The 25,023-nt window shown below is 38.8% G+C and overlaps 1 protein-coding gene across 3 annotated transcripts in view; it reads right to left on the bottom strand.

Moving 5' to 3' along the window:
* CAMKMT (calmodulin-lysine N-methyltransferase) overlaps positions 1-25,023 on the bottom strand; it is a 551,334-nt gene that overhangs the window by 37,531 nt on the left and 488,780 nt on the right. The window contains exons 5-7 of one of the 3 annotated variants that reach the window (XM_060247632.1): positions 21,839-21,893; positions 20,710-20,773; positions 12,610-12,676 (exon numbers count right to left, since the gene is read on the bottom strand). The exons of 1 other annotated variant lie outside the window; for it this stretch is intronic. In XM_060247632.1, coding sequence (XP_060103615.1) covers positions 12,610-12,676; positions 20,710-20,773; positions 21,839-21,893 — 186 coding nt within the window. Of the gene's footprint in view, positions 1-12,609; positions 12,677-20,684; positions 20,774-21,838; positions 21,894-25,023 lie in introns of all 3 variants that reach the window. One more of the 3 variants, XM_060247636.1, reaches the window with a different exon arrangement.

The raw sequence follows: 25,023 nt of genomic DNA, 5'->3' as shown, positions 1-25,023 counted from the left end.
CTGTTCAAACTCATATGCACAGATTTTTGTGTCTTGGCTGCCAGTTCCCACGCATTATATTCAAGTCATCCTGGGTCACTTTGCCATTGGAAGACCCACAGTGATGGCAAATTTCCAATAGAGTTATGAAACTCAGCTCATCCTTTAGAAAAGGTTCATAAAGGCCTTTGGAGGAAGGGAAAAGACAAAACTGGCTGTCAAACTGTAAACACAACCTCCCCCCCTCTCTACATTTTCATCAAAAACATAAGATGTGGCTATTAAATAGTCCAGTTACTCCCAGCTTAGGTATTTGGAGATCCTTAATAAAATTAAGTTTAGCTATGTATGATGAAAATAAGGGGACAGGATGCAATCACACTTCTGTGATATGCATGTGCCATTGCACAAAGGCGTAATAAAGGTGGTTTGCCCATGGCAACAACATACTTGACAGTACATTTTCTAAGACACTCTTATACAAAGATACGTGCTTGGCAGACATTCACATGGTAGGCAACACAAACTACACAAAGACAGCCAGAAAGGAACCTTAATATTGGTAATAAGCTGCTGTTGGCACTGGGCCTCCAATGTACTGTGTGTCTCATGGCAGAGGTATGATAACAGTTTAAAATAGAACAATAATCTTTCAGAATCAATGAAAAAGAGATTCATTTCCATAAATCAGCCTTCCCAACTACTTATATTTGTCATTATTTGTTCAACTTGTATGCCAGCTTGGTGAAGCAATTAAAGTGTTGGACTAACTATTGGGAGACCCAGGTTCAAATTCTCCCTGGGCAGTGAAGTTCTTTGGGTGACCTTAGACCATTCTCTCAGACTAACCTACCTCACAGTGCTATTGTGAGAATAAAATGGAAGAGGGGAGACTGATGCATGCCAGCTCTTTGGAGGGAGGGGAAGATAAAAATGTTGTTGCTCAGTCGCACAGTTGAGTCTGACTCTTTGTGACCCCAGGGATCAAGTCATGCCAGGCCCTCCTGTCTTCCACCATCCTCCGAAGTCTGCTCAAATTGATGTTAGTTACATCAATAATGCTGTCCAGCCATCTCATCTTTTGCGTCCCCTTGTTCTTTTGCCTTCTGTCTTTCCCAGCATCAGGATCTTCTCCAGGGAGTGCTCCCTTCTCATTTGGTGGCCAAAGTTTTGAGCTTCAGCTTCAGCATCTGACCTTCCAGGGAACAGTCAGGGTTGATTTCCCTTAGGACTGACTGATTTGATCTTCTTGCAGTCCAAGGGACTCTCAAGATTCTTCTCCAGCACCACAGCTCAAAAGCATCTATTCTTCTGCGCTCGGCCTTCCTTATGGTCCAGCTCTCACAGCCATACTCTACTGGGAATACCATTGCTTTGACTATATGAACTTTTGTTTGCAGGGTAATGCCTCTACTTCTTATTATACTGCCTAGATTCACCATAGCTGACCTCCCAAGGAGCAAACGTCTTTTAATCTCATGGCTACAGTCACCATTCGCAGTGATCTTGGATCACAGAAATGTGAAGTCTGTCACTATTTCCATGTCTTCCCCTTCTATTTGCCAAGGTGTGATGGTACCAGATGCCATGATCTTAATTTTTTTGATGTTGAGTTTCAAGCCTACTTTTGTGCTCTCCTCTTTCAACTTCAACAAGAGGTTCTTTAGGTCCTGCTCACTTTTTGCCATTAGAGTGGTGTCATCTGCATATCTGAGGTTGTTGATGTTTTCCCCAGCAATCTTAATTCCGATTTGTACTTCATCCAGGCCAGCATTCCGCATGATGTACTCTGCATATAAATTAAATAAGCAGGGTGACAATACACATCCTTGTCAAGCCTCCTTTTCTATTCTAAACCAATCAGTTGCTCCATATCCCATTCTAACAGTTGCTTCTTGACCCTTATATAGGTTTCTCAGGAGACATGTGAGGTGGTGTGGTACTCCCATCTCTTTAAGGACTTGCCACAGTTTGTTGTGATCCACGCAATCAAAGGCTTTAACGTAATCAATGAAGCAGAAATAGACGTTTTTCTAATACTCCCGTGCTTTCTCCATAATCCAGCAAATGTTGGCAATTTGATCTCTAGTTCCTCTACTTCTCTGAAATCCAGCTTGAACTTCTGGTAGTTCCCGATCTACGTACTTCTGAAGCCTAGCTTGTAGAATCTTTAACATGACCTTGCTAGCATGTGAAATGAGTGCAATGGTGTGATAGTTTGAACATTCCTTGGCATTACTCTTATTTGGGATTGGAATATAAACTGATCTTTTCCAATCCTATGGCCACTGTTGTGTTTTCCAAATTTGCTGACATAATGTGTGATCACTTTAACAGCTTCGTCATTTAGGACTTTGAATAGCTCAACTGGGATACCATCATCTCCGCTCGTTTTGTTGTTAGTAATACTTTCTAAGGCCCATTTGACCACATTCTAGGATGTCTGGCTCGAGGTCAGCAATTTCACCATCATGGTTGTCAAGGACATTGAGATCTTTCTTGTATAATTCTTCTGTGTATTCTTGCTACATCTTCCTAATTTCTTCTGCTTCTGTTAGGTCCCTACCATTTTTGTCCTTTATCATGGCCATCTTTGCACGAAACGTCCCTTTGATTTCTCCAATTTTCTTGAAGAGATCTCTTGTCCTTCCCATTCTATTATTTTCCTCTATTGCTTTGCATTGTTCCTTCAGGAATCTCTCCTTGCTGTTCTCTGGAAATCTGCATTCAGTTGGGTGAATTTTTCCTTTTCACCTTTGCCTTTTGCTTTCCTTAGCTATTTGTAAAGCCTCATCAGACAGCCACTTTGCTTTCTCACATTTCTTTTTCTTTGTCATGGTGCTGATTGCTGCTTTCTGTACAATGTCACGAACTCCCGTCCATAGTTCTTCAGGCACTCTGTCTATCAACTTAAGTGCCTTAAAATTATTCTTCACCTTCACTGTATATTCATAAGTCAAACCTGAATGATCTAATGGTTTCCCCAGTTTTCTTCAGTTTAAGTCTGAATTTTGCAATGAGTAGCTCATGATCTGAGCTGCAGTCAGCTCCAGGTCTTGTTTTTGCTGACTGTAAGGAGCTTCTCCATCTTTGACTGCATATAATCAATCTGATTTCTGTGTTGCCCATCAGGTGATGCCCATGTGTAGAGTTGCCTTTTAGGTTGTTGGAAGAGGGTGTTTACTATGGGTGTTTTCGCACAGGGCTTACCCCGGAGCGATGTCCCTCTTCACCGCGCAGCTTCTGCACGGATTTTGCACCAACTGTTCCGCAGAGCTGCGAAGAGCCGCGGCTTTTGCGTCGCAAATGTAAACTGGGGTAAGCCCTGTGCGAAAACGCCCTATGTTTACTATGACCAGTTTGTTCTCTTGACAAAGCTGTATTAACCTTTGCCCGGCTTCATTTTGTTCTCCAAGGCCAAACTTGGCAGTTGTTCCAGTTACCTTTTGATTTCCTACTTTGGCATTCCAGTACCCTATGATGAGGAGGATATCTTTTTTTGGTGTTAATTCTAGAAGGTGTTGTAGATCTTCATAGAAATGGTCCACTTCAGCCTCTTCTATGTCAGTGGCTGGGGCATAGACTTGGATTACTGTGATACTGAATGGTTTGCCTTGGATACAGACCGAGATCATTCTGTCATTTTTGAGATTGTATCCCATTACTGTCTTCCTCACTCTCTTATTAACTATAAAGGCCACACCATTTCTTCTACGGGACTCTTGCCCACAGTAATAGATGTAGTGATCCTCTGAGTTAAATTCACCCATTCCTGTCCATTTTAGTTCACTGATTCCCAAGATGTTAATGTTCAGTCTTGCCATCTCTTGTTTGACCACATCCAGCTTACCTTGATTCATAGATCTTACATTCCACGTTCCAATGCAGTATCGTTTTTTGCAGCATCAGATGGTTCTTTCATCATCAGACACGTCCACGGCTGAGCATCCTTTCGTCTTTGGCCCAGCCACTTCATTCTTTCTGTGGTTACTTGTATCTGCCCTCCGCTCTTCCCCAATAGCATATTGGGCACCTTCCGACCTGAGGGGCTCATCTTCCAGTGCCATATCTTTTAGCCTTTTGTTACTTTCCATGGGGTTTTCTTAGAAAGGATACTGGAGTGGGTTGCCATTTCCTTCTCCAGTGGATCACATTTTGTCTGGGGTCTCAGCTGTGGCCCTGCATGTCATAGCCCACAGCCTCACTGAACCGGACAAGCCCTCTCGCCACTTCAAGGCAGCAATCCAAGAGAGAGAGAGAGAAATGAACTGCATGATAAACAAATAAATAACAAACAGCCATTAATTCAAGGAAGAAGTAGATTAAACCAGGAATTTACTGGCACATTTTGATGGAACTAGAGATTTTTTAAAATAGAAAACAACCTTTTTTCTGTGTTCGAAAGGTACGATACAAGTCCGCATGCACTCTTGTGGATATTATTTCAAACACATGAAATATGTATATGATCTACAGTGCCTCCATGAAAACATTTTGTAAATGGTATTGGTACTGGAAATCACACTGGAAATTGTACTACTTTCAGATGTCGCTAGTTCAAGAATATGTATATTTTGAGACACAACACCACAACTTAGTTTTCAAAATGGGAAATAATGTGGAGAATTAAAAGATGGTTTTATTTACAATGTGTAATCACCTGTCTTCAATAGAGAATTTTTTTAAAGCAGTGGAAGGCTTTTAAACTACCTCTGAATCCTAAATGCTAAGGATACTGATGGCAGGAGAACACCTGTCTTCTTGGGCATCTCTCTGGCCACATCCAGTGAAGAAACAATACATACAGACAATCCACTGGATTAAAATGCTGGAAATAAGCTACTTCACAAGAAGTTGTGGCAATTAAGAATTTTATTTTGCTGTTTGTATTTGGGAAGATAAAAAAACTATGAGTGTTGTTCTAGGAGTACAATAAAGGTGAAAAGAAATTGCAGATCTGAGTTTGATGCATTTAAAACAGATGTAAATGAAGGAAAGGGCGTATGGTTAACTAGTAGATATCCTTGTAAAAGGCAGTTCTGATGGTATCAAGTGGGATTCCCATATCTTGCCTTAACCATCAGAGGGATTCACTGTCTTGGAGATTTCCTGTGTGAGGTGACTGCGTGGGTTGTGTAGCTTTGGGAAATCCCAATCCTTTCGTAATTAGCAGAACAGATTCAAAGTGGTATTTTGGTCAAAATTAATGTGGACATTCATTGTATATTTTAAGATGTTTATTGTTGGACACAGTAATTGTATTATAAAGGTTTTCTATAATGTAATTATTTTAAGGGAGAAGGGAGAAAATGCTATTGTGCTCCTGAAGTTAAACACTTGACATTTTTATTCCAGAAAATGCAACATTTCAAAAGTCTAGATATGTTTATTAATTAGTGATTATTAACACCCAGTAAACAACATTATGTCTTGTAAAAACACAATCTTTCTTCACAGCATGGAGCTGAAATCTATTATTCACTGATTCCATATGCTGAAATACACTGAAATGATCACAAATGACCTTAAACATTAGATAAATGTAAATGAGGACATCATTGAAAATGTGCTTTTGATTGATATCTAAAAGACCAGGTTGGAAATCTTGACAAGAGATGAAGTCGTGAACACATTACATGGTAATTTGAAGCCCACAGAATATATGGGTGCACATGAAACAAAAGGGGGGCAATTCACAATGAGATGAAAGTGGACAGTGCATTTGGAACCTGAAATAATACAGCATTTTATATATATATGTTTAGCAAACATTATGCAGAAAAGAACTGATTGCTTTAAACCCTACTTGTTTGACATCTAACCAATGCTGTGTAGCAAATGAAAATACTCATTGTGTGTTGGCTACAGGCATCAGAGGTCACAGTTTCCTAAAAGAGATTTCTTCCAATGATTCTTTCTCAGTCCTCCAGCGAAATAAAACTGAAGTTTTAGGCATACATCACTGTAATAGCTCTTTTACTAGCTCTATACATGTCCATCTTTTGTCTATTCTATTTAGGTGATGAATCTCAAACCACAGCAGTCTGCAAGTGAACAGGTTCTAGACTAGATTAAGTAGATTGAAGCCTATCCTTAAAATGTTCCAACATTTGCCACAAACAGAATGACACATGACTGGGTAACACTACATAGCTAGAAAGTTGACATTGATAGAAAGCTAGATTTGAGGCTAATTGTTAGAGGACTGTTGCATCTAGACCTCTAGAAGCAAACAGAAGATTATTTTAAAACTTGTAATGAATTTGCTAGATATTTTATATACAAAACAACTCACGCTCAATCAAACTTAGATGCCACATCTTCTACAGACATGTTAAATCCTCCTGGGACCTCTGCTCATCAGGTTTCTGTGGATTATTTTCACATTGTTCTGAGGATGTAGACAGAATATCTGGAATTTCATGACCTATCTCATGATTATTGGACCCCTGTCTCTAGTAGTGAAATTTGATAGAGGTTGTCTTCATGGATGATAATATCATAGATGCATCCTTCACAGACGGGTCAGTAAATTACATCATCTGTTAAAAAGGAACTTGCTAGACTCTTATTGAACAAAATTCGGCCCCGCCCAGGCCGCGCCGCAAAGCGGCTGCGCGCCAAGGGGTCGCCTTTTGCCTCCCTGGAAGGAGGGGAGGCTGCCTATGAGCTTCCCGCCCATCCGGGAGTGCAGGCGGGCGGAGCGTCGGGGCTATTTGGAGCCTGGACCCCGCCCTCACAGTTCAGGCTCGTTGCCGCTCTCGGCCCACCCTCCCACCCTGTGTAGTACAGGTTTAACCGGTCGCCTTATTAGGGGCCAGGTAGGAATTTTTCATCTCATCTGATTGGCCTGTGGTGGGATGTTTTTTCGCCTACCTTGTACTACCAACAGTGGTGTGGATATTAGGTAATAGGGTGCGGGGTTTTAATTTTGGTCACTTGGCAGAAGGTGCAAGGGGGTTATACCTTGCAGGTGAGCACCCAGGCAACTGCACCTGTTCGTGCAGTCGATACGCAGGAGCGGCAGATGGGCTTTACGGCTCAATGCTGTATAATGCGGATCGTATTCATGCCTCCTCCTAGATTCGCCTCCTTCTGGGTATCGGGGCAGAAGTTTTGAGGAGGGTTTGGCCTGGCCGGCCTGGCATTAGCCAGAATCTTATGGCTTGTGCTGGGGGCAGGGTGACTCGCCCTTCGTGGGACTTGGCGGGGTCTGAGGAAGACCCCAGGGCTTGTCCCACCGTAGGTTGCCCTTGCCGTGTTAATTGTGTTAATTAAATAAAGTGGCCCGTTTCCCAATATTCTGTGTCTGCCTCTTTATTCCGACTAGGGGGGCAAATTGTTCCAGCTGACTTGAACAATTACAGGCCAATATTGGATCTACTTTCTTTGAGCAAAGTCTTATGGAAGATGACAGGCATGCATCGCCTCACATTTCTTAAGGAAAGTGTTATCTTGATCTCTTTCAGTCTGTCTAGCATCCAGACATGGCCCAAAAAAAGCTTTGATAAACCTAGTGGGTTATCTATGATAGTTTTCCAACAGAAGCAGTATACCCCTGTTAGTTCTGTTGAACCTCACAGTAGTATCCTTCTAATCTAAGTGTTACTGTGTTAGATTGGTTTTGGTCTTTTCTGTTTCAAAAACTGGTGTTGGGAACAAGGTTCCATCTTGTCTCCTATGCTTTTTTAACATATACAAGAAACTATTGGGAGAGATCTTTCAAAGATTTAGAGTGAATTGTTACCAGCATATGGATGACATTCAGTTCTATCTCACTTTTCCATCAAGATCCAGGGAAGCTGTTGAAGAGCTCAACTGGTGTCTTGAAGCTGTACGGAATTGTATGAAGGTGAACAAACTCAAATCTAGATGAAATGGAAGTGCTCTGGGTCAGGGGTTAAGCTGATCTGGGAATAGGTTGTATTGGATGGGGTTGGACTGCCTCTGAAGGAGGAAGCCTGCAGTTTGAGAATGCTCTTAGATGCCTAGTGGATGGAGGTACCCATAAGTGAGTTTTTCCAAATGGATAATTCACTAACTGTGCCTGTTTCTGGAAAACACAGACCTAGCCAAGTCACACAAACCTTGATAACGTCCAGATTAGACTACTGCAGTTTAGACTACTGTGATCTGCTGTATGCATGGCTGCCTTTGAGGATGGCTTAGAAGTGTTACTTGGTTTGGTTCAGAATGTGGGAGTCAAGGTGTTTCCAGCAAATGGCATCAATGAGCACACGATTTTCATTTTGAGCCAATTACATTAGCTTCTAGAATGCTTGGGGTCCCCATAAAAACTGTTGGTGTTATTCTTTAAGGTCCTAAATAGGGATAGGAATGAACAGGTTTGTGATGTCACTTGAACCACGAAGCTCCTCAAAACTCCTTGTTTTCTGAATTGTTTCAGTTCATGAGGTTCAGGGGAAGATCTGGGTAAACTTCTGGGTGAACTCACCACTGGGACTACATTTGTGTGTGGCTTGAAAAAGCTAAAGAGAACATTTGGAAGTGTGAGGAAGTGAAAGGTATTGCTGAAATTAAACAAGTCATTTCAGTGATATGTCTCCCCCTCCCTGTTTCCCAACACAAATCCCAAAAACCTCTGAAACCAAATGGGGGGTCATGGATAGGGATGGGCATGAATCGCTGGTTCCTGAACCATGAACTGATGATGTTCATCAGGAAATTAGGTTTGTGATGAGGTTTGTGCTGTATTTTAGTGTATATAAACAGTTATTGACTTTTTTATGATATTATGCTCTGTGGTCATAATGGTTGGTTAGCTACCCCGAGCCCGCTTGCAGGGAGGGCGGGATATAAATTTAATAAAATAAAATAAAATCCCTAGTCCTAAATGGCTCAGGCCTTTATTGTGGAAATCCTATCAAAGGAATCTCTACAGTGAGATCCTGCATGGTTTCTTCCTTAGAGGTCCTCTGTCATCAACTCAGGGGTGAATTTCTAGCAGGAGCTCCTTTGCATGTTAGGCCACACAATCCTGATGTAGCCAATCCTCAAAGAGCTTACAAGGCTCTTTTTTGTAAGCTCTTGGAGGATTGGCTACATTATAAGTGTGTGGCCTAATATGAAAAGGAGCTCCTGCTAGAATTCCAACCCTGCATCAACTAAGAGTTTTTTTTAAAAAGGATCTTTCGGGTTACGTTGCCTTGAGCTCAGGGGTGTCCGCAGATCGTCCTCCTGCGGCACCTTTGAATCAGGCAGCTGGAGGGGGGCCACAGACGTGACTCCCCCATAGGGAGACCCTGGAGGGGTTTTCCTTCGGCATGAGGCTTTTGCGGGAAGTTAGGGGCACAGCAGCGGCTGCTCCTGTCCTTCTTGCATGTCCCGAGGCTCCGCTGCCATGATAGCTGACTCAGCAGAAAAAGGTGATCACCTGACTGCTTTATTTTGCTCCTTTCAATAAGCTTTTGATGTATTGCTTCTCTACCCCAAGCATGGCAATTCTACTTGGCAAGTAAGTGTGCTTTCAATACCACTACCTAATGGGTTGTTTTACATAACAGCAAGTGGGCAGCTCAAAGGAAGGGAAAGAGGTCAACTACACGCCTACTTTTATTTATTTATTTATTTATTTATTTATTACTTTCAATTTATATCCTGCCCTCTCCACAAGCGGCCTCAGGGCGGCTTACAACATCATAAAATACAATCAATCCAATAAAACATATAAAACCATAATTTACTTATAATAATTTTAAAACCATTCTATAGTGCTGTTTCAGTACAGTATAGATGGTATTGAATTCTCGACTGTGATCGCCAGCATTCTATAAGATGTCCGGTGGCAGCCCTTTTTCAGTCAAACAGCAAAGGCCTGTTTAAACTGTTCGGTCTTACAGGCCCTGCGGAACTCCTGTGAATGTGGCCTCAAAAAGTTAAAGAGCAACTTTAAGTATCGGTAACAATTTGAATTTGACTGAATACACGACCCGGATTATAATTGGATATATGTTAAAGAGACTATTATTAGGCTTCAATATGGTCTGAACATAAACGAGATATATTTTAGAGAGATTTGTCCCTGTCATCCAACTGCAACTGAAATGATAACATTTAAAATCATAGCTGGAGGAGATTTGGAATGACAGACTAACTGGATCTTTAAGCTACTTTTCAACTTGTATTAAGAGACTGAGACTGAGTTTGCTGTCAGAGAAAAATGGCACTGCCAAGCGAAATGTTCTACAAAAAAGATTTACTATGGATCAGGATCTTGGTTCATTAACGGAGTTGATTAGAAAACAAATGGGAGCTTTTGTGCTGAAAGCTAGCGAAATCTCAAATCTACATGAGCAGAGGGCTAAAGAGATTCTGGTGATGTCTGTGGAATTAGAAGGGGAAAGTGATCTGCTGCAAAATGAACAAAAGAAAACCAAAATGGAACCTTATGGCGCAGTTATAAAACAAGACCGGAAATCGAGATTGAGTGAAGTTTTGCTGAGAGGAACAATGGCGTAGAATTCTTTCCTCCGTTACTGAGAGGGATGACTGCATTGAGAAGAGAGAAGGTGCATCTCAGCCAACAAATCAAGATGTGGAAATTTTTCAGGAAGAAGGATTTTTGAACTCTCTCTCTTTGTGGATAGTTGGATATGGAACTCTCAATAAGAACTGACATGCAATTTTAAAAGGCAAAGTGTGATGTCTGGGTTATATTAAGTTGTTTTTTTCTGGAGTAATAGGGATATAAAAGCTAAAGAAATGAAAAGTTTTTTAAAATTTTAAGAAAACAGATAATGTAGTTAACTTGCAAGTTGGCAGACCTTGCGGGTAGTTGGATATAGAACTCACAGTAAGAACTTATATATGATTTTAAAAGGCTATATACTTAAGAAGGTAGATAACACAATTACCTTTCAATTTGGTTTGCATTTAATAGATAAAGATATTTGTTTCTTATGCTCATTGTAATGAAGATATTGTCAAACTAATAAGCGAGTTTGTATTCTTAATATGGTTGAATTAAGTAGTAAAAAATCAGGATGTAAAAACTTTCCTGGGAAGAAGGGTTTCTGAGTTGTGGTTTCCTCTGTGGGTAATTAAATATGGAATTGTTGATAAGAATTAATATGTAATTTTAAAAGGTCAAGGGAGATTCTAAGGATGGAAAGGTTTTGTTAAAATGTTAGATAAATATACAGTTAATTTGGATCAATGATTAAGAAGGCAGACAATACAATTATTTTTTATCCAGCAGATCTGCTCTTAGTATGTTTGTTTGGAGAAATTATTCATACTGAGACACATAAATTATCATATTTTATTCTTAGCCTGTTAAGGATAAGGATATGGGCTCCTTATGTTTATTCTAGGATGATATTATGAAATTAACAAGTCTGTTTGTGCCTTCACGATATTTCATATGTTTACTCTAACGTTGATATTGCAAAATTAACAAGTTAGTCTGTGCTTCCAATATGGTTTAGTTTAGCCAGCCAGCTTTCTGTTGAGACATACTTTTTATGTGTTGAAGAAGAATTGTTTAGACTTATATTTTAAGTAATAGTTTAGTAAGAAAGATATAATGAAATATAAAGATGGTAAAATATATGGGGAGAATTTTATACTTGCGGGTAAAAAGTATTGGGTATTTCATCTGGAGGTAGAACTGTGACTGATATATTTGTATTTTTCTTTGTTTCTGTCTTTTCCATTTTGTATCTACCTTTCCCCCTCTATACTGTATCTATGTTCATGCTTCTTTTCTTTGTAGTTAAAATCAATAAAAAAAATTATAAAAACAAATAATAATAAAGATCCAGAAGGCCATTGTTAGTTAAATCTCGTGTCCACTGTAACTTTTAATGGTTGCTGTTATCTATTTTAACTGTTTTGCATGAATTTTAATATTGTAAGCTACCTTCAGTATTTATTTTTTTGATAGAGTTTAAATATTTTAATCAATCAAAACAAAATTGCATCTACTTAGGATTCATGATATATAAAAATACTCCTTGACCAACGTTGCACCACTCTGAGTACCAGATACATATTGTTCCTTTGCTACAGAATCAGGTTGTCTATGAACTGGGGTTTTCATGAACATGCAGTGTGCTATGGCCAAGTAGCCACTCTTAAGACAGATTTCACCAATGAATTTATTATTTATAAATTGTTTAGCTTGTGAGGGGGGGGAGGTTTTATTTTATTTTAAACTTTGTGTTTTATATACAGAATTTTCTCCTGACTAAAAGTCTGTGAGCTATATAGATATACTTGCTAATAAGCATTATTTGTCCTTTATTTAGCATAAATGGGTTGCCAAAAATGAGCATGATATCTGAATTTGAACTCTGCAGCTGAGAATAAACAAGAAATGTACCTAATTTCTTTTTTGCTTCCAGAAAACATTTCATTTATCATGAAGTGGTCTCAGTGATATCAATAAGAGCACTGATAAGTGAAATGGTTTGATAACAAAGCCTGATGTCAAAAGGTTTTCTTAAAACACAGAACTATATATACTACAAAATGTAATATAATGTTTGCTTGACAATTTCAAATAAAAACCAAGAACAAGACTGAAAGTCAGCTTTTAATTACTTACCTTTCAGTGATTTTAAGAAGGGCACATTTCAATGAAAAGTAATTATACAAGAAATATCTTACCAACTTGAAATAGCTTGAACTCTAAACATGCCTGCCTTTTGGTTTCTTCTGATAATGTCGTTTACATCTATAACACACTTGTTAAGAAACACCCATAAAATTGAAATGATTAGATAAAAATGATTGCAATTCTTTTGTGGTAAATATTATTAACTTAATGCACAATCAGGCCTCTGCTCACAGAATGGATGGTTTATGCCATCCTAGTGCAGCCCAACTGCACTCTCTGAAATGCTGTCCCAGAAACTCAGAGAACCAGTAGGCATGATGTAAGGGTCTGAAGTGGGAGGGTTGCAGACATTAGGCCCTCTCCTCCATTGGTTGACATGCAATTCCATTAGGAGAAAATGATCGCTAAATCCAACCCTACTTTTTCTCTTCAAAGTATGTTGATTCCTGAATTTATTGCTAGATAATTATTCATAATAATGAATTTATACACAGATAATGATATTTATATATGAATTTATATTATTATTAATAATAATGAATTTATATATTTTTTTTAAAATGTAGAAGAAATGTCCTTTAACAGCTGCAAAGTCAGAGTAAATAATAATGAGCAATGGGTGGGAAAATCTGTCTTGCATGTTTAAAACTGCTTAATGGCATGCTTAAAACATCTTAGTGGCATGCAAGAAGTCTTGTACTGACGTAAGTACAGAGCAGATTTGATTTTCCACTCCTCCACATGCAGCTGCTGAATGGTCTTGGGTCAGCCATAGCTTTCGCAAGAGCTGTCCTTGAAAGAGCAGCTTCCGTGACAGCTCTCTCAGTCCCACCCACCTCACAGGGTGTCTGTTGTGGGGGAAGAAGATAAAGGAGATTGTAAGCCACTCTGAGACTCTGATTCAAAGAGAAGGATAGGGTATAAATCTATGGTCTTCTTCTTCTCTACCATAAGAACTGAGAAAATTGATAGCTCTGATTTCTGAGTGCATGTACACCATAGTAAGTTCTGGAATCAGAGGGCTTTCTTCTACTTAATAAGCTTTGATTGGGTTTCTATTTAATAAACAGGGGAAGGGAAGTTTGTGAAGTATTTAATAGAATTTTGTGATCATCCCTATCACTGATATCTGTTAAATTATCCTAAAACCTATCCCTTTAATTTTTTACTTTGTCTCCCTATGATATTTATAAGGCACTTATAAAGAACCCCCTCCAGGTGGCAAAGTAGGCTTGCTTTTCTGAGCAACTTCTAACCTACATGTTGGGTCACAGGGCTTCGGGGTCATTGCTGCTGTATGAAAGTGAGGGCCCCCAAAGGTGCCTATATGACCAATGGATATATCTCATAATAAGAGCCCTGCTGGATTAGTCCAGTAGTCTATCTAGTCCAGCATCCTGTCCCACACAGTGGCCAATCAGTTCCTCTGGACAGCTGAAGCCTTCCCCTGATGTTGCTTCCTGGCTCTGGGATTCAGAGGATTATTGCCCCTCAGCAACCATGGCTGGAAGTCATTGATAGACTTACCCTCCATGAACCTATCTAATAGCCATTCAAAAGCTGTTTATTCTTGTGGTCATCACTACATCCTCTGGTTGTGAATTCAGATTAATCACTATCTGTGCAAAGTAGTATTTCCTTTTTTCTGTCCTGAATCTACTGCCCATTTATTTCATTGCATGCCTTAGTATTTTGGGAGAGGGAGAAAAATTTCTCTTTGTCAACTCTCTCCACACCATGCATAATTTTATACACCTCTATCATGTCCCCCCACTCCTTAGTCATCTCTTTTCTAAATTGAAAAGTCCCAGACTTTCAAACTTTCCTCTTCGGGAAGATGCTCCAACCCCTAATCAAGTTGGTTGCCCTCCTCTATACTGTTTCCAGCTCTGTAATCGTAATCTTTAAAACATTTATTTGGAAATCAGTTTCATGAATTTAAGCATAACTCATGTCTAGGTTATTGTGCTTAGAATTCTAGAAAGAGACCATTGTTAGTCAGAGGCATGCCAAGGATTGTGGTACCTTAAAATTTTGTGGTGTAAGCTTTTGTGAGCTTGAGCTTAAATGGTTAGGTGTTTAAATGACAGGCTAGTACTACAATCCTGAACATATTTATCTGGAAATATATTCCAGGAAAACATATTTCTACTAAAAATGCTGATTTAGATAAATAGAATGGCCTTAAATAATAGCCCTAAAAACAGCTTAATGGCATGCAGGAAGTTTTGTACTAATGTAAGTACAGAAAGAGAAACAAGTCTGTCCTACTATGTCATCACCCAGTTCCAATTTGGTAGGCTGCTATCTTCTTTTTGGCACATGGGCGGATGCTGACAATGACAACCATGCTGGCTAGAACACTGTCAGAATTCTCACAAGAATCACACATTCAATTTGTCTAGTTAAAAGCCCAGTCAATTAATGTGAAATTTCCACACTATATTTAAATACTGCCAGGAGCAAGCCCAGGTTGGTTTTTCTGAACTTCTCGGCAGCTTTTGATACCTTCAACTATATTATCATATCAGATTGGTTGGCTGAGTTGAATATTAGAGCATTAGGCTCTGGTGGTTCTGTCTGGCTGACTAGTTCTTGAATGTAGTGTTGGAGGGGAACTATTTGTTAAACTCCATACCATTTACCCTCTGTTCAGCATCTATGTGATACTGTTGGGAAAAGCCAGCTGGATGTTTGGCATCAAAATTATCAATATGCTGATGACATACATCTCTGCTTTTATATTTCATTCAAGTAAGGTGAAGCAGTGGATATTCTGAATAGGTGCTTGCTGGCAGTGATAAACTGAATAGAGGCAATAAACTGATATTTAATCCAGACAATCCAAGTGTTTTGGGTTGCTGGTAGAGTGTTCCTCCTTAAGAAGCAATGCCACAAAGTTGAAGTGCTTAGATCTACAAGCTGAGACTACACGGACCAATCAGTTCAGGCCTGGTCAGTGACACCAATTGTTTTTGGGTCACCCATTGTCTCATCCTGCCAGTTGAAAGGAGTGAAGGAGGAAGTGCCCAAACTCATTGCTTATGACTCAGGGGTGGCCAACGGTAGCTCTCCAGATGTTTTTTTGCCTACAACTCCCATCAGTCCCAGCCAGCATGGCCAATGGCTGGGGCTGATGGGAGTTGTAGGGGGAAAAAAATCTGGAGAGCTACCGTTGGCCACCCCTGGCTTATGTTATTAGATAGCTATGAGCTGAGTGACCCTTGCAGCACTGGTACATCAAGTGGGGCCTTGCATAGCTTACTTCCGGCTGCCAGTGATCCTTCAGGATAGTGGTTCCACTCAGATCATTCCCTGGAAGATAGCTGGCTAGAATCTGGCCCCTGTTCTGGTGCTTAATCTTACTGGTACAAATCTTACTGGTGCTTAAAATTCCTAATGAATATATTTTTATGTATTTATTTTATTTATAGCTGTCTTTTCTCACTAAGAATCAAAGCTGACGTCCTGCTTTGCAGAGGCTGCCAAGCTATTCGGCCTAGAAGTTAGTCTGAAGAAGACAGAAGTTCTCCACCAGCCTGCACCCCAGGAAGATTATCACCCTCCCTGCATCACTGTGGGTGAATCAGTTCTGAAGTCAGTCCAGCAGTTCAGCTACCTGGGGTGCATCATCTCCTCAGATGCCAAGATCGACAAGGAGATTGACAACAGGCTGGCAAAGGCAAACCGTGCATTTGGCCGACTGCACAAAAGAGTGTGGAGCAACAAGCATCTGAAAAAAGGCACAAAGATCAATGTTTACAAAGCGGTTGTGATGACAACCCTCATCTACGGCTCCGAATCGTGGGTTTTATACCGTCATCACCTGCGACTCCTTGAGCGCTTTCATCAGCGCTGCCTTCGCACCATCCTCAACATCCACTGGAGTGACTTTGTGACCAACACTGAAGTCCTCAAGAGGGCGGAGGTTACCAGCATCGAGGCACTGCTGTTGAAGACGCAGCTGCGCTGGGCAGGGCATATTTCTAGGATGGAAAACCACCTTCCCAAGATTGCCCTGTATGGCGAACTCTCCACCGGCCATCGAAATAGAGGGGCACCAAAGAAGAGGTACAAGGACTCCTTGAAGAAATCCCTTAGCACCTGTCACATCAACCATCACCAGTGGTCTGACCTAGCCTCAGATCGCAAAGCATGGAGGCACACCATCCACCAGGCTGTCTCTTCCTTTGAGAATGCACGCATAGCTGGTCTTGAGGACAAAAGGAGATTGAGGAAGAATCGCACTGCTACAGGACCAACCCTAAATCAGACTTTTCCCTGCAGCCGCTGTGGCCGGACCTGCCTGTCCCACATTGGTCTTGTCAGCCACCAGCGAGCCTGCAGCAAACGTGGACTATTGCACCCTTCTTAAATCTTCGTTTGCGAAGCCAAGCCGAGAGAGAGAGAATCAGTGCAATCAGCAGAATAAGACATCTGATAAGCAATGTAATAGCTAGGAATACAGAAATGTGTGTGTGTGGGGGAGAGATAGTCATGATATATTAAAAATGCCCCAAAGTGGAATGGCATAGGTAAAAAAACAATGTTGTGAACTGCTGTTTGTTTCCAAGCTCATTCTTACTATTGAATTCCTAAATGATATTTGCCCAGGCTATTTAAAGGACTGCCTTGCTCCCATATGTGCCTGCTTAAGCATGTGTGTGCAGGGGAGGGGTCATCATCTGGGGTCCTTTCATGTCCTCCTGTCTTCAGAAGTTATGCCGATGGTCAGGAGAGAAAAGGCCCTTTCAGTTGCAGAAATCTCTTTGCAATTCTCATGGAATGCTCTGCCTCTATCTGTCTACCGGATGCCAAATGTATTAACTTTCTGGCACCATCAAAGCTCTTTTTTATTATTATTCTCCTAGTTTTTTGGCTAGCACATCAGGATTTGTATCGGTCCTAGACTTCTAAATCTGTCTTAACCTTTTAAGTTGCTATGTAATCAATTTTAAAATCTGTTTTTAGGTTTTATAGCTGCAGTTTTGAGATGATGAGGATAAGTTTTTTAGATGTGTTATCTGATGATATGGTTTTATAGTTTGAAAGTTTATACAGGTATTTTAGAAAATGGCTTTGAGTATTTATTCTGTTTTATAGTTTTAGATTGTGATTTTCTGCATTTATAGTTTTGGAAACTGCCTCAAGTACATGAAGAAATTAATAAAGACTTTTTCTACATTAAAAATGCAACTAAGATTAAAAGAGCTATATAGTAACCTAAGTGATGTAATTTGTGTTATATGATACAAAGCCGATGTTCTGGTTACACTATTAATTTTTCCTTCAATACCCTTTCTGATTAGCAAATATCAAAAGATTAAAATGCTACTTTAAAATGTTTAAGTTTTACCAATTCAGTAACTAGCAGCAAGCAGAATATCTTTTAGTGCATGGAATGCAGCTATATTTTATAGCAACTTAAATTATATTAAGTTGCCACAGATGATAAAGTGAACAATGTCACTTGAACATGTCAGTATATCTAAAATATACATATATAAAATATAAGAAGATATCAAGTTGAAGCTCAAAACAGTTAACAGAGAAGCAAGCATATGTGTTTCATGAACAGATATATATTGATTTTGTATTAAGAGAGCACATGCTTTGGCATCCCTATAAGTAAATAAAATTATTCTCACAAATGAGAATCACAAATCCATCAAACGGGAGGTAACATAATACATTTGGCATTATTTTTTGAAAAATAAATCCCAATCCACCCCCATGCAAGAGTTCACAAAAGCAGGACACCTAGGTATGCTCTGTGAATAATGCTAATAACAGCAACAATAATAAGTATGACAACAATGATGATATAAAAGTGGATGCTCAGATGCAATGTACTATTGCCAGGTCGATTTTCAATTACTGCACTGATGTTTTTTTTTTTTTTGTATTCATTTGTTTCTTAATGTGTTCATCTTGCCCATTAAGAATAATTAGCAGGCTTGCTTAGTGATTTCCTGGCTTCTGACTGTGATTTTCCTCTTCCTAGTTGACACCATTTTGACTTTTTAGAAAGATATTTTGATATTATAATATAACTGGCATAATGTAAAGTTCAAATGATTTGAAAAAAGGGAAAAAATAAATTCTAATTTTGAAATAGAAGGGTATTTGAATTTAGTAGCTCAGCAAGACAATATAGCACAAAGCACTTATTAGTTCTCGAAATGTAGAATTCTTCAGCATAATGCAACGCATTTGCTTAGGTGGATTTCTATATATTAGGCTACACAACTGGGAAGAAAATAGCCTCTTGAAAATGCTAATGAAAGTTAGTCAAAATACATAAAATGAGTTTTATCTAAAATATGTTTGCAAATTCTTTAGAAATAGTACTTTTTACTATATAATGGGACACAAAATCATAACGTAATTTCCCATTTTATTGTTCCATTTTAAACATTGCAAAATCTAAACTATTCAATACTCTAATGGGGGGGGGAGAGTATAAAATACACAATTTCAGTCCCAAGCATGATCTATTACTTGGGTAGTATGTTGGATCATGACAAGTTTTCAACGCAATAAAGCTTTAAGATAGATCTTTAGGAAACTATTATATTTGTTTAGTGTTCATTTGTAGGCAATCTGAAACTAGACATAAGCTTGCTTAAACTTTACATGATTTAGTTTTCTTTATAATATATTTTTCTTTAAGTATATTGATTTTAACATGGGATTTCAAAAATCCCTTTGTGTTCTTTTTTACGTTTTCAGAAGTGGTATGAAATAAAAAGTACAATGCAATATCTCACACACGATATTCCAGCTAGAAAGTATCAAAATCAAAAAGATTTTCTGTCCGGAAATGGTAACCCTACATAACTGAAGAGGAAAAAAGGAAGTTTTAAAGCTTCAGTAAGTCACATTTCAAAAGGATGTGTCAGCAATTAGGACTGTGTTATTCCCTTAAATCCTCTAAATATTTGACATGGCTGTACCTCTCAAAGAAACTGTATGAAATTCTGAAGAGTGAGCAAATATTTTTATGTTAATACTGTAAGGGTGTTGTAAATGGTTCTTTTAAAATAATAATTTTAAAAACTTGTTAAATTGGGGTTAAAGGTCAATGTTGTGTGGAGAGAGAAAATGATTTTATGGTACCTTAAAGACTAACAGATTGATTATGGCATAACCTTATGTGGGTAGAGCCCACTGAATCAGATGAGCTTTCATCCACAAAAGTTTATGACATAATAAATATGCTTCTGCTACAAATCTCCTTTTTGATTTGGCTACAATGGACTGACATGGCTAGTTCTCTGGAATTTGTTAGTAACAAATAGACTTTGTCATAACATGAACATTAGTGTATGACCATTCTGAAGAACCTTAATATGCCAACATCATTATCATCAAGGAACCAAAGCAAACAGATACCTTCCACTTTACCCTCTCATTTTCTTTCAGCCATTAATATTCACTGTGGGTCTCAGATCTTCTGCTGCTGAAGACAGCTCAGAGGATATAATTTGTAACGATATGAAAGAGCAAATATGTTTACTTGAATACTTATTAATCAGCATTAAAAATTATTGGAATAAAATAATGTAACACTATTGAATGGAGAGCAGATATTTGAGAAAACTTGCCTTACGTGAAATAACAGCCAATAAGTAATCAATTAAACAAAGATGCATCTCATTTGAAGTTTAGGAGAGTTAGTTGGTGTGAAATTTGTGTACATGGTGCAGTATAAACAAAATGCAGAAATCAGTTAAATACCGTGCTATTAAAATGTTAATATCTGAAATCAGGGCAAAAGTAAAGCAGACGATTAAAAAAAGAAAAAAGAAAACTGGGATTAATTGTTAAAACTTATGTTGATTTTCAAACAGATCTTATTTGAATGAAATCTTCAAATACTTACACTGGGACTAGAATTTATCATGATGTATGCTGCTTTCGCTCTACATTTACATACTTTTCAATGCAAAGAGAATGTGAATTTATTTTAGGGAACACTTGGGATCTATTTCAATAATTTTACATATTTTTAATTACCTATAGTGGATGTCTGTGTATATACATACATTATTATAACTACCCCTTGCTGCATTCGTATCAATTGTTGCTCAGATAGTGAAAAAAAGGAATAAGACCAACAAACCAGTTTTCTATCTGAATAAGGATACTTTTGATGGCCTTTTCATTTCCATCAGTTAACAGAACTTCTTTGACATCTGCAGAAATAGCAACCTGGAAGGGGGAAAAAAAAGAGCACAGCAAACAATGAGCAAATATGCTTGTCTGTGTGGAAGTGAAGACAGGAGTGACAAGCCTTCAGTATCATGCTTCCTCACCTATTTCTCTGTAACAGTCTTCAATCTTTTTTCATTTTATGTCTGCATTATTTTAATCATTCAATCAAATCAGTCAATACTTTTATCATTCCATTTGCGGGAGCCTCTATCTTGCTATCATTCTGTTCCGTAATTGCATTGTGACAGCGGATGATGGTATTCTGAGAGGCTTTCATTTGCGGGCTTCTGTTTATCTAGTAGAGCCATCATACGAGGCTGTCACTCTGCCTTTCAGCTTGCTTCTGTCTGACTGCCTGATGCCCTTCATATAACTTTGCATTGCAGGCAGATGGCTTTGTAAGGGTAATTTTTTTGTGAGCTTTGACATGCTCGCACATTGGGCTGTAACCTCGACACATTGTGTAAGAACGACAGGTTTGTCAAATGCCAATCAGTGTAACAATATGCTTTTATTTGTAGAGACATAAAAACTTGTCTAATGCACTGCACTGCTACATAATATCTCCTGAATACATGACTCAGAACCCAGAGAATGGTGAACGACGCTCCTGAATGGCCAATCTAATTCAAAAGAATCTAATTACCGAGAGCTCTGGATCATGTTTGTTGGTGTAATAATGCAGGCAAAACATTAGCAGCTATATCATGGTGCTCCAACTGTGATTCGCCAGGCTATTCCTGTATCTTAGCAAATGGGGGGCTATAATCTGAAAGGGGGGGGGGAGCTTCAGCTATGGCAATGAAAGACAGACTGTACGTGGCCTGGAATGTCACAACAAGAGATATTGACTACACTGAGGTAAAATGTTTCTGCTCATCGAGGCAACCATAAAATCAATATGATACGAAAGCAAGTCAATCTAGAAGGTCTCTCAAGACTCTGCAGCTTGACCGCAGCTGATTCTGTTGACAGTTCTCTGACCCAGCAGTTGGAGGCACTGGAACATTTTTTCCTTTTGTTCCTCCCTTTGAATGGGATTGGAATTGAGAAAAGACCTACCATGAGCCCAGCCAAGCATGTCATGCCACCCCCTAGCTCACACACAGCAAGGCCCCTGAAAGAGAGAAAGGAAATGGTAGAACCCATACAAATTAGACGAAAATGGTCAGAGAGACATATATGTTACAAGAACAAATTGCCATCTGTAGTGAGCACTGAGGTACCAGGAAGTAGCAGAGACATGACCGGGCTACCTCATGTCGTTTTGCGTTTTAAAAATAATTATGAAATAGAAAAGTCACAAAGCAGGCAAACCAGTGGGGGTTCCCTCATTAGTGTTCAGTGCAACATTACCACCGCTGAGCTGAAAAATCTGAGAAGGTTCTTTTTTCCCCCTTGTCAATGGCACTGTCTTTTAGAACTAAACTAGCTAGAGTAGCGAAAGATAATTGTTAGGAAAGGATAACACTGTTAATTCACATTCATCCCTTCAAAAACAGTTAGACAAGTAAATGAAAGAATTAATATTATTTCTCCCTCTCTGTCTTCCTCCCACCCAATGAAGAACTATAGAATGAAATATTTAAAAACTGTAATAGAAACTATAGCATTTAAAATAAGAGACATACCTTAATTTTAAAGAAAGGTTACATACAGGTAGAGAATTTGGCTCATAAATTAGCACTTTAATTGCAAATGGCCTACAAAAGCGCCTGATGATTTTTAAAAAAAATTAAACTCCATGCAATTGTTTTGGTACTAAATGTCCTTTAAACAAGTTCCATTGTTCTTAGTAGGATTGTTCAAAAGTAAGCATGATTATGGCTGATGCCAAGTAGAGCAAAATAACTTTAAAACGTCAGCAATTTGCTTAAAGTTGTCAAATGAAAATGTTGTATATTTGATGTGCACATTGTTCTTAATTTATTCTAATATTACTAGGCACCAGCAAACCATGGAGCATTTATATCGTAAAATGTAATTTCTCTGCTGAATTATTTAAGGCTTTTGGTGAAAAAAAAACTTTCAAAAAAGGTAACGTTACCAACATCAAAATATACTAGAATACAAAATATAATAATAATAATACCTTTTATTTATATCCCGCCCTCCCCGCACAAGCAGGCTCAGGGCGGCTCACAACGTATAAATGCAATACAATAAAATCATACATACAAATAAAATCATCATAAATCAATTTACAAATTACATTAAAATTAACATTAAGGTGCTATAATAGGTCTTTCATATGAAGATTAAAACTATCCCAAAAATGTTTATATAAAAGTACAAGGGTTCCCCCAAAATACAGTTTCGTAACTTATAGGAAATTACCAGCTTTAGCTTTTGATAAGCCTCCAGACTACAGAGAGTGCATAAATGAGGAACAACCAGTAAGAATGTAGGTGAAGTGTCAATATGGAAATCATTTTGATAGACTTTGCCTAGTGATTTGATATTTAAGGGAGATTTTCAAGGCTCAAGAATTTTATTTAGGAACACCTGCATTTTGAAATGTACCATGGAAGCTATTTGTTGTTAGGGCAGATCCTGAATGAATCAGAACACTTTTTTTGTTTTAATAATTGTAGTAATAGTCTAAGAACTTACCACAATTATGTACTGCCTAAATTGCTAAATAAACTGGAGTACATTAGAATAAAGTCAATATAAGAGAAGCATACTTTACTCTCTCATTTTGTTTTCTTGATATGCCCACACACAAAGAACCCCTATCTGTACCAAAAATATTTGATAGTGAGATCAAAACAACTTCCTTTCAATGCAGCAGAGGACACCCCCCCTTTTGTGATACAGGATGACCTTGACAGGCTGGAAAACTGGGCTAAAACCAATCAAATGAATTTTAACAGGGATAAATGTAAAGTTCTGCATTTTGGTAGGAAAAAAACCATGCATAGTTATAGGATGGGGGAGACTTGTCTTAGCAGTAGTATGTGTGAAAAGGACCTAGGGGTCTTAGTGGATCATACACTCAACATGAGTCAACAGTGTGATGCGGTGGCTAAAAAGGCAAATGCAATTTTGGGCTGTATCAACAGAAGTACAGCGTCCAGATCACGTGAAGTGATGGTATCACTTTACTCTGCTCTGGTAAGACCTCACCTGGAGTATTGTGTTCAGTTTTGGGCACCACATTTTAAGAAGGATATAGACAAGCTGGAACGGGTCCAGAGGAGGGCAACGAAGATGGTGAGGGGTCTGGAGACCAAGTCCTATGAGGAAAGGTTGAAGGAGCTGGGGATCTTTAGCCTGGAGAGGAGGCGGCTGAGAGGTGATATGATCATCATCTTTAAGTAGTTGAAGGGCTGTCATATTGAGGAGGGTGTGGAATTGTTTTCTGTGGTCCCAGAAGGTAGGACCAGAACCAATGGGTTGAAATTAAATCAAAAGGGTTTCCGTCTCAACATTAGGAAGAACTTCCTGACCATTAGAACGATTCCTCAGTGGAACAGGCTTCCTTGGGAGGTGGTGGGCTTTCCTTTTTTGGAAGTTTTTAAACAGAGGCTAGATGGCCATCTGACAGTGATGAAGATCCTGTGAATTTGGGGTAGGTATTTGTGGGTTTCCTGCATTGTGCAGGGGGTTGGACTAGATGACCCTGGAGATCCCTTCCAACTCTATGATTCTATGATTCTAACAGTTACTGGGAGGCACTTCCTCCAAAATACTGCAAAAGGGAAAGAAGGAAATGTGGGGAAAAGAGAAAAAAATGGCATGGGGAGTGGGGAGGGGAGAGAAAGAGGGTATGTAGGTGTGAGAACAAGGAAGGAGAAAGAGAGGGGGGCTGAGTATCCTTCTCTTTGCTCCATTGTCCTAGTTATCACATATTGTCACAGATGTGGCCAGGAGTATAGGGGAACAGTTACTGGACTTCCCCAAAAAGATCATGCGGGATATTTCTGCACACCAGAGACAGAATTAATTCAGCTTCTCAGCTAAAAATGCCAAAAGGGAGTGTAGAGATTCAGAATAAATAACCTTGGAGAAGGGCAAGAAAAAAAGGAGTAACACACTCATATGGCCTTATGTAGATTAGAAGCCATCTAATCCATATCAATAGATATTATGTATTGAGGTCCAGGTGCAGAAGCTTCTGAGAAAGGTATGAATGTCCCAAGTTCACAGATAATAATAATAATAATAATAATAATAATAATAATAATAATAATAATAATAATAATAATAATAATAATAATAATAATAATAAATTTATTCTTATA

Source organism: Heteronotia binoei, chromosome 1 (genome assembly GCF_032191835.1).
Source record: "Heteronotia binoei isolate CCM8104 ecotype False Entrance Well chromosome 1, APGP_CSIRO_Hbin_v1, whole genome shotgun sequence".
In the NCBI taxonomy this organism is placed as follows: domain Eukaryota; kingdom Metazoa; phylum Chordata; class Lepidosauria; order Squamata; family Gekkonidae; genus Heteronotia; species Heteronotia binoei.
The sequence above is the reverse complement of the archived record's forward strand: the minus strand, read 5'-3'. Positions and strand labels throughout refer to the sequence as shown.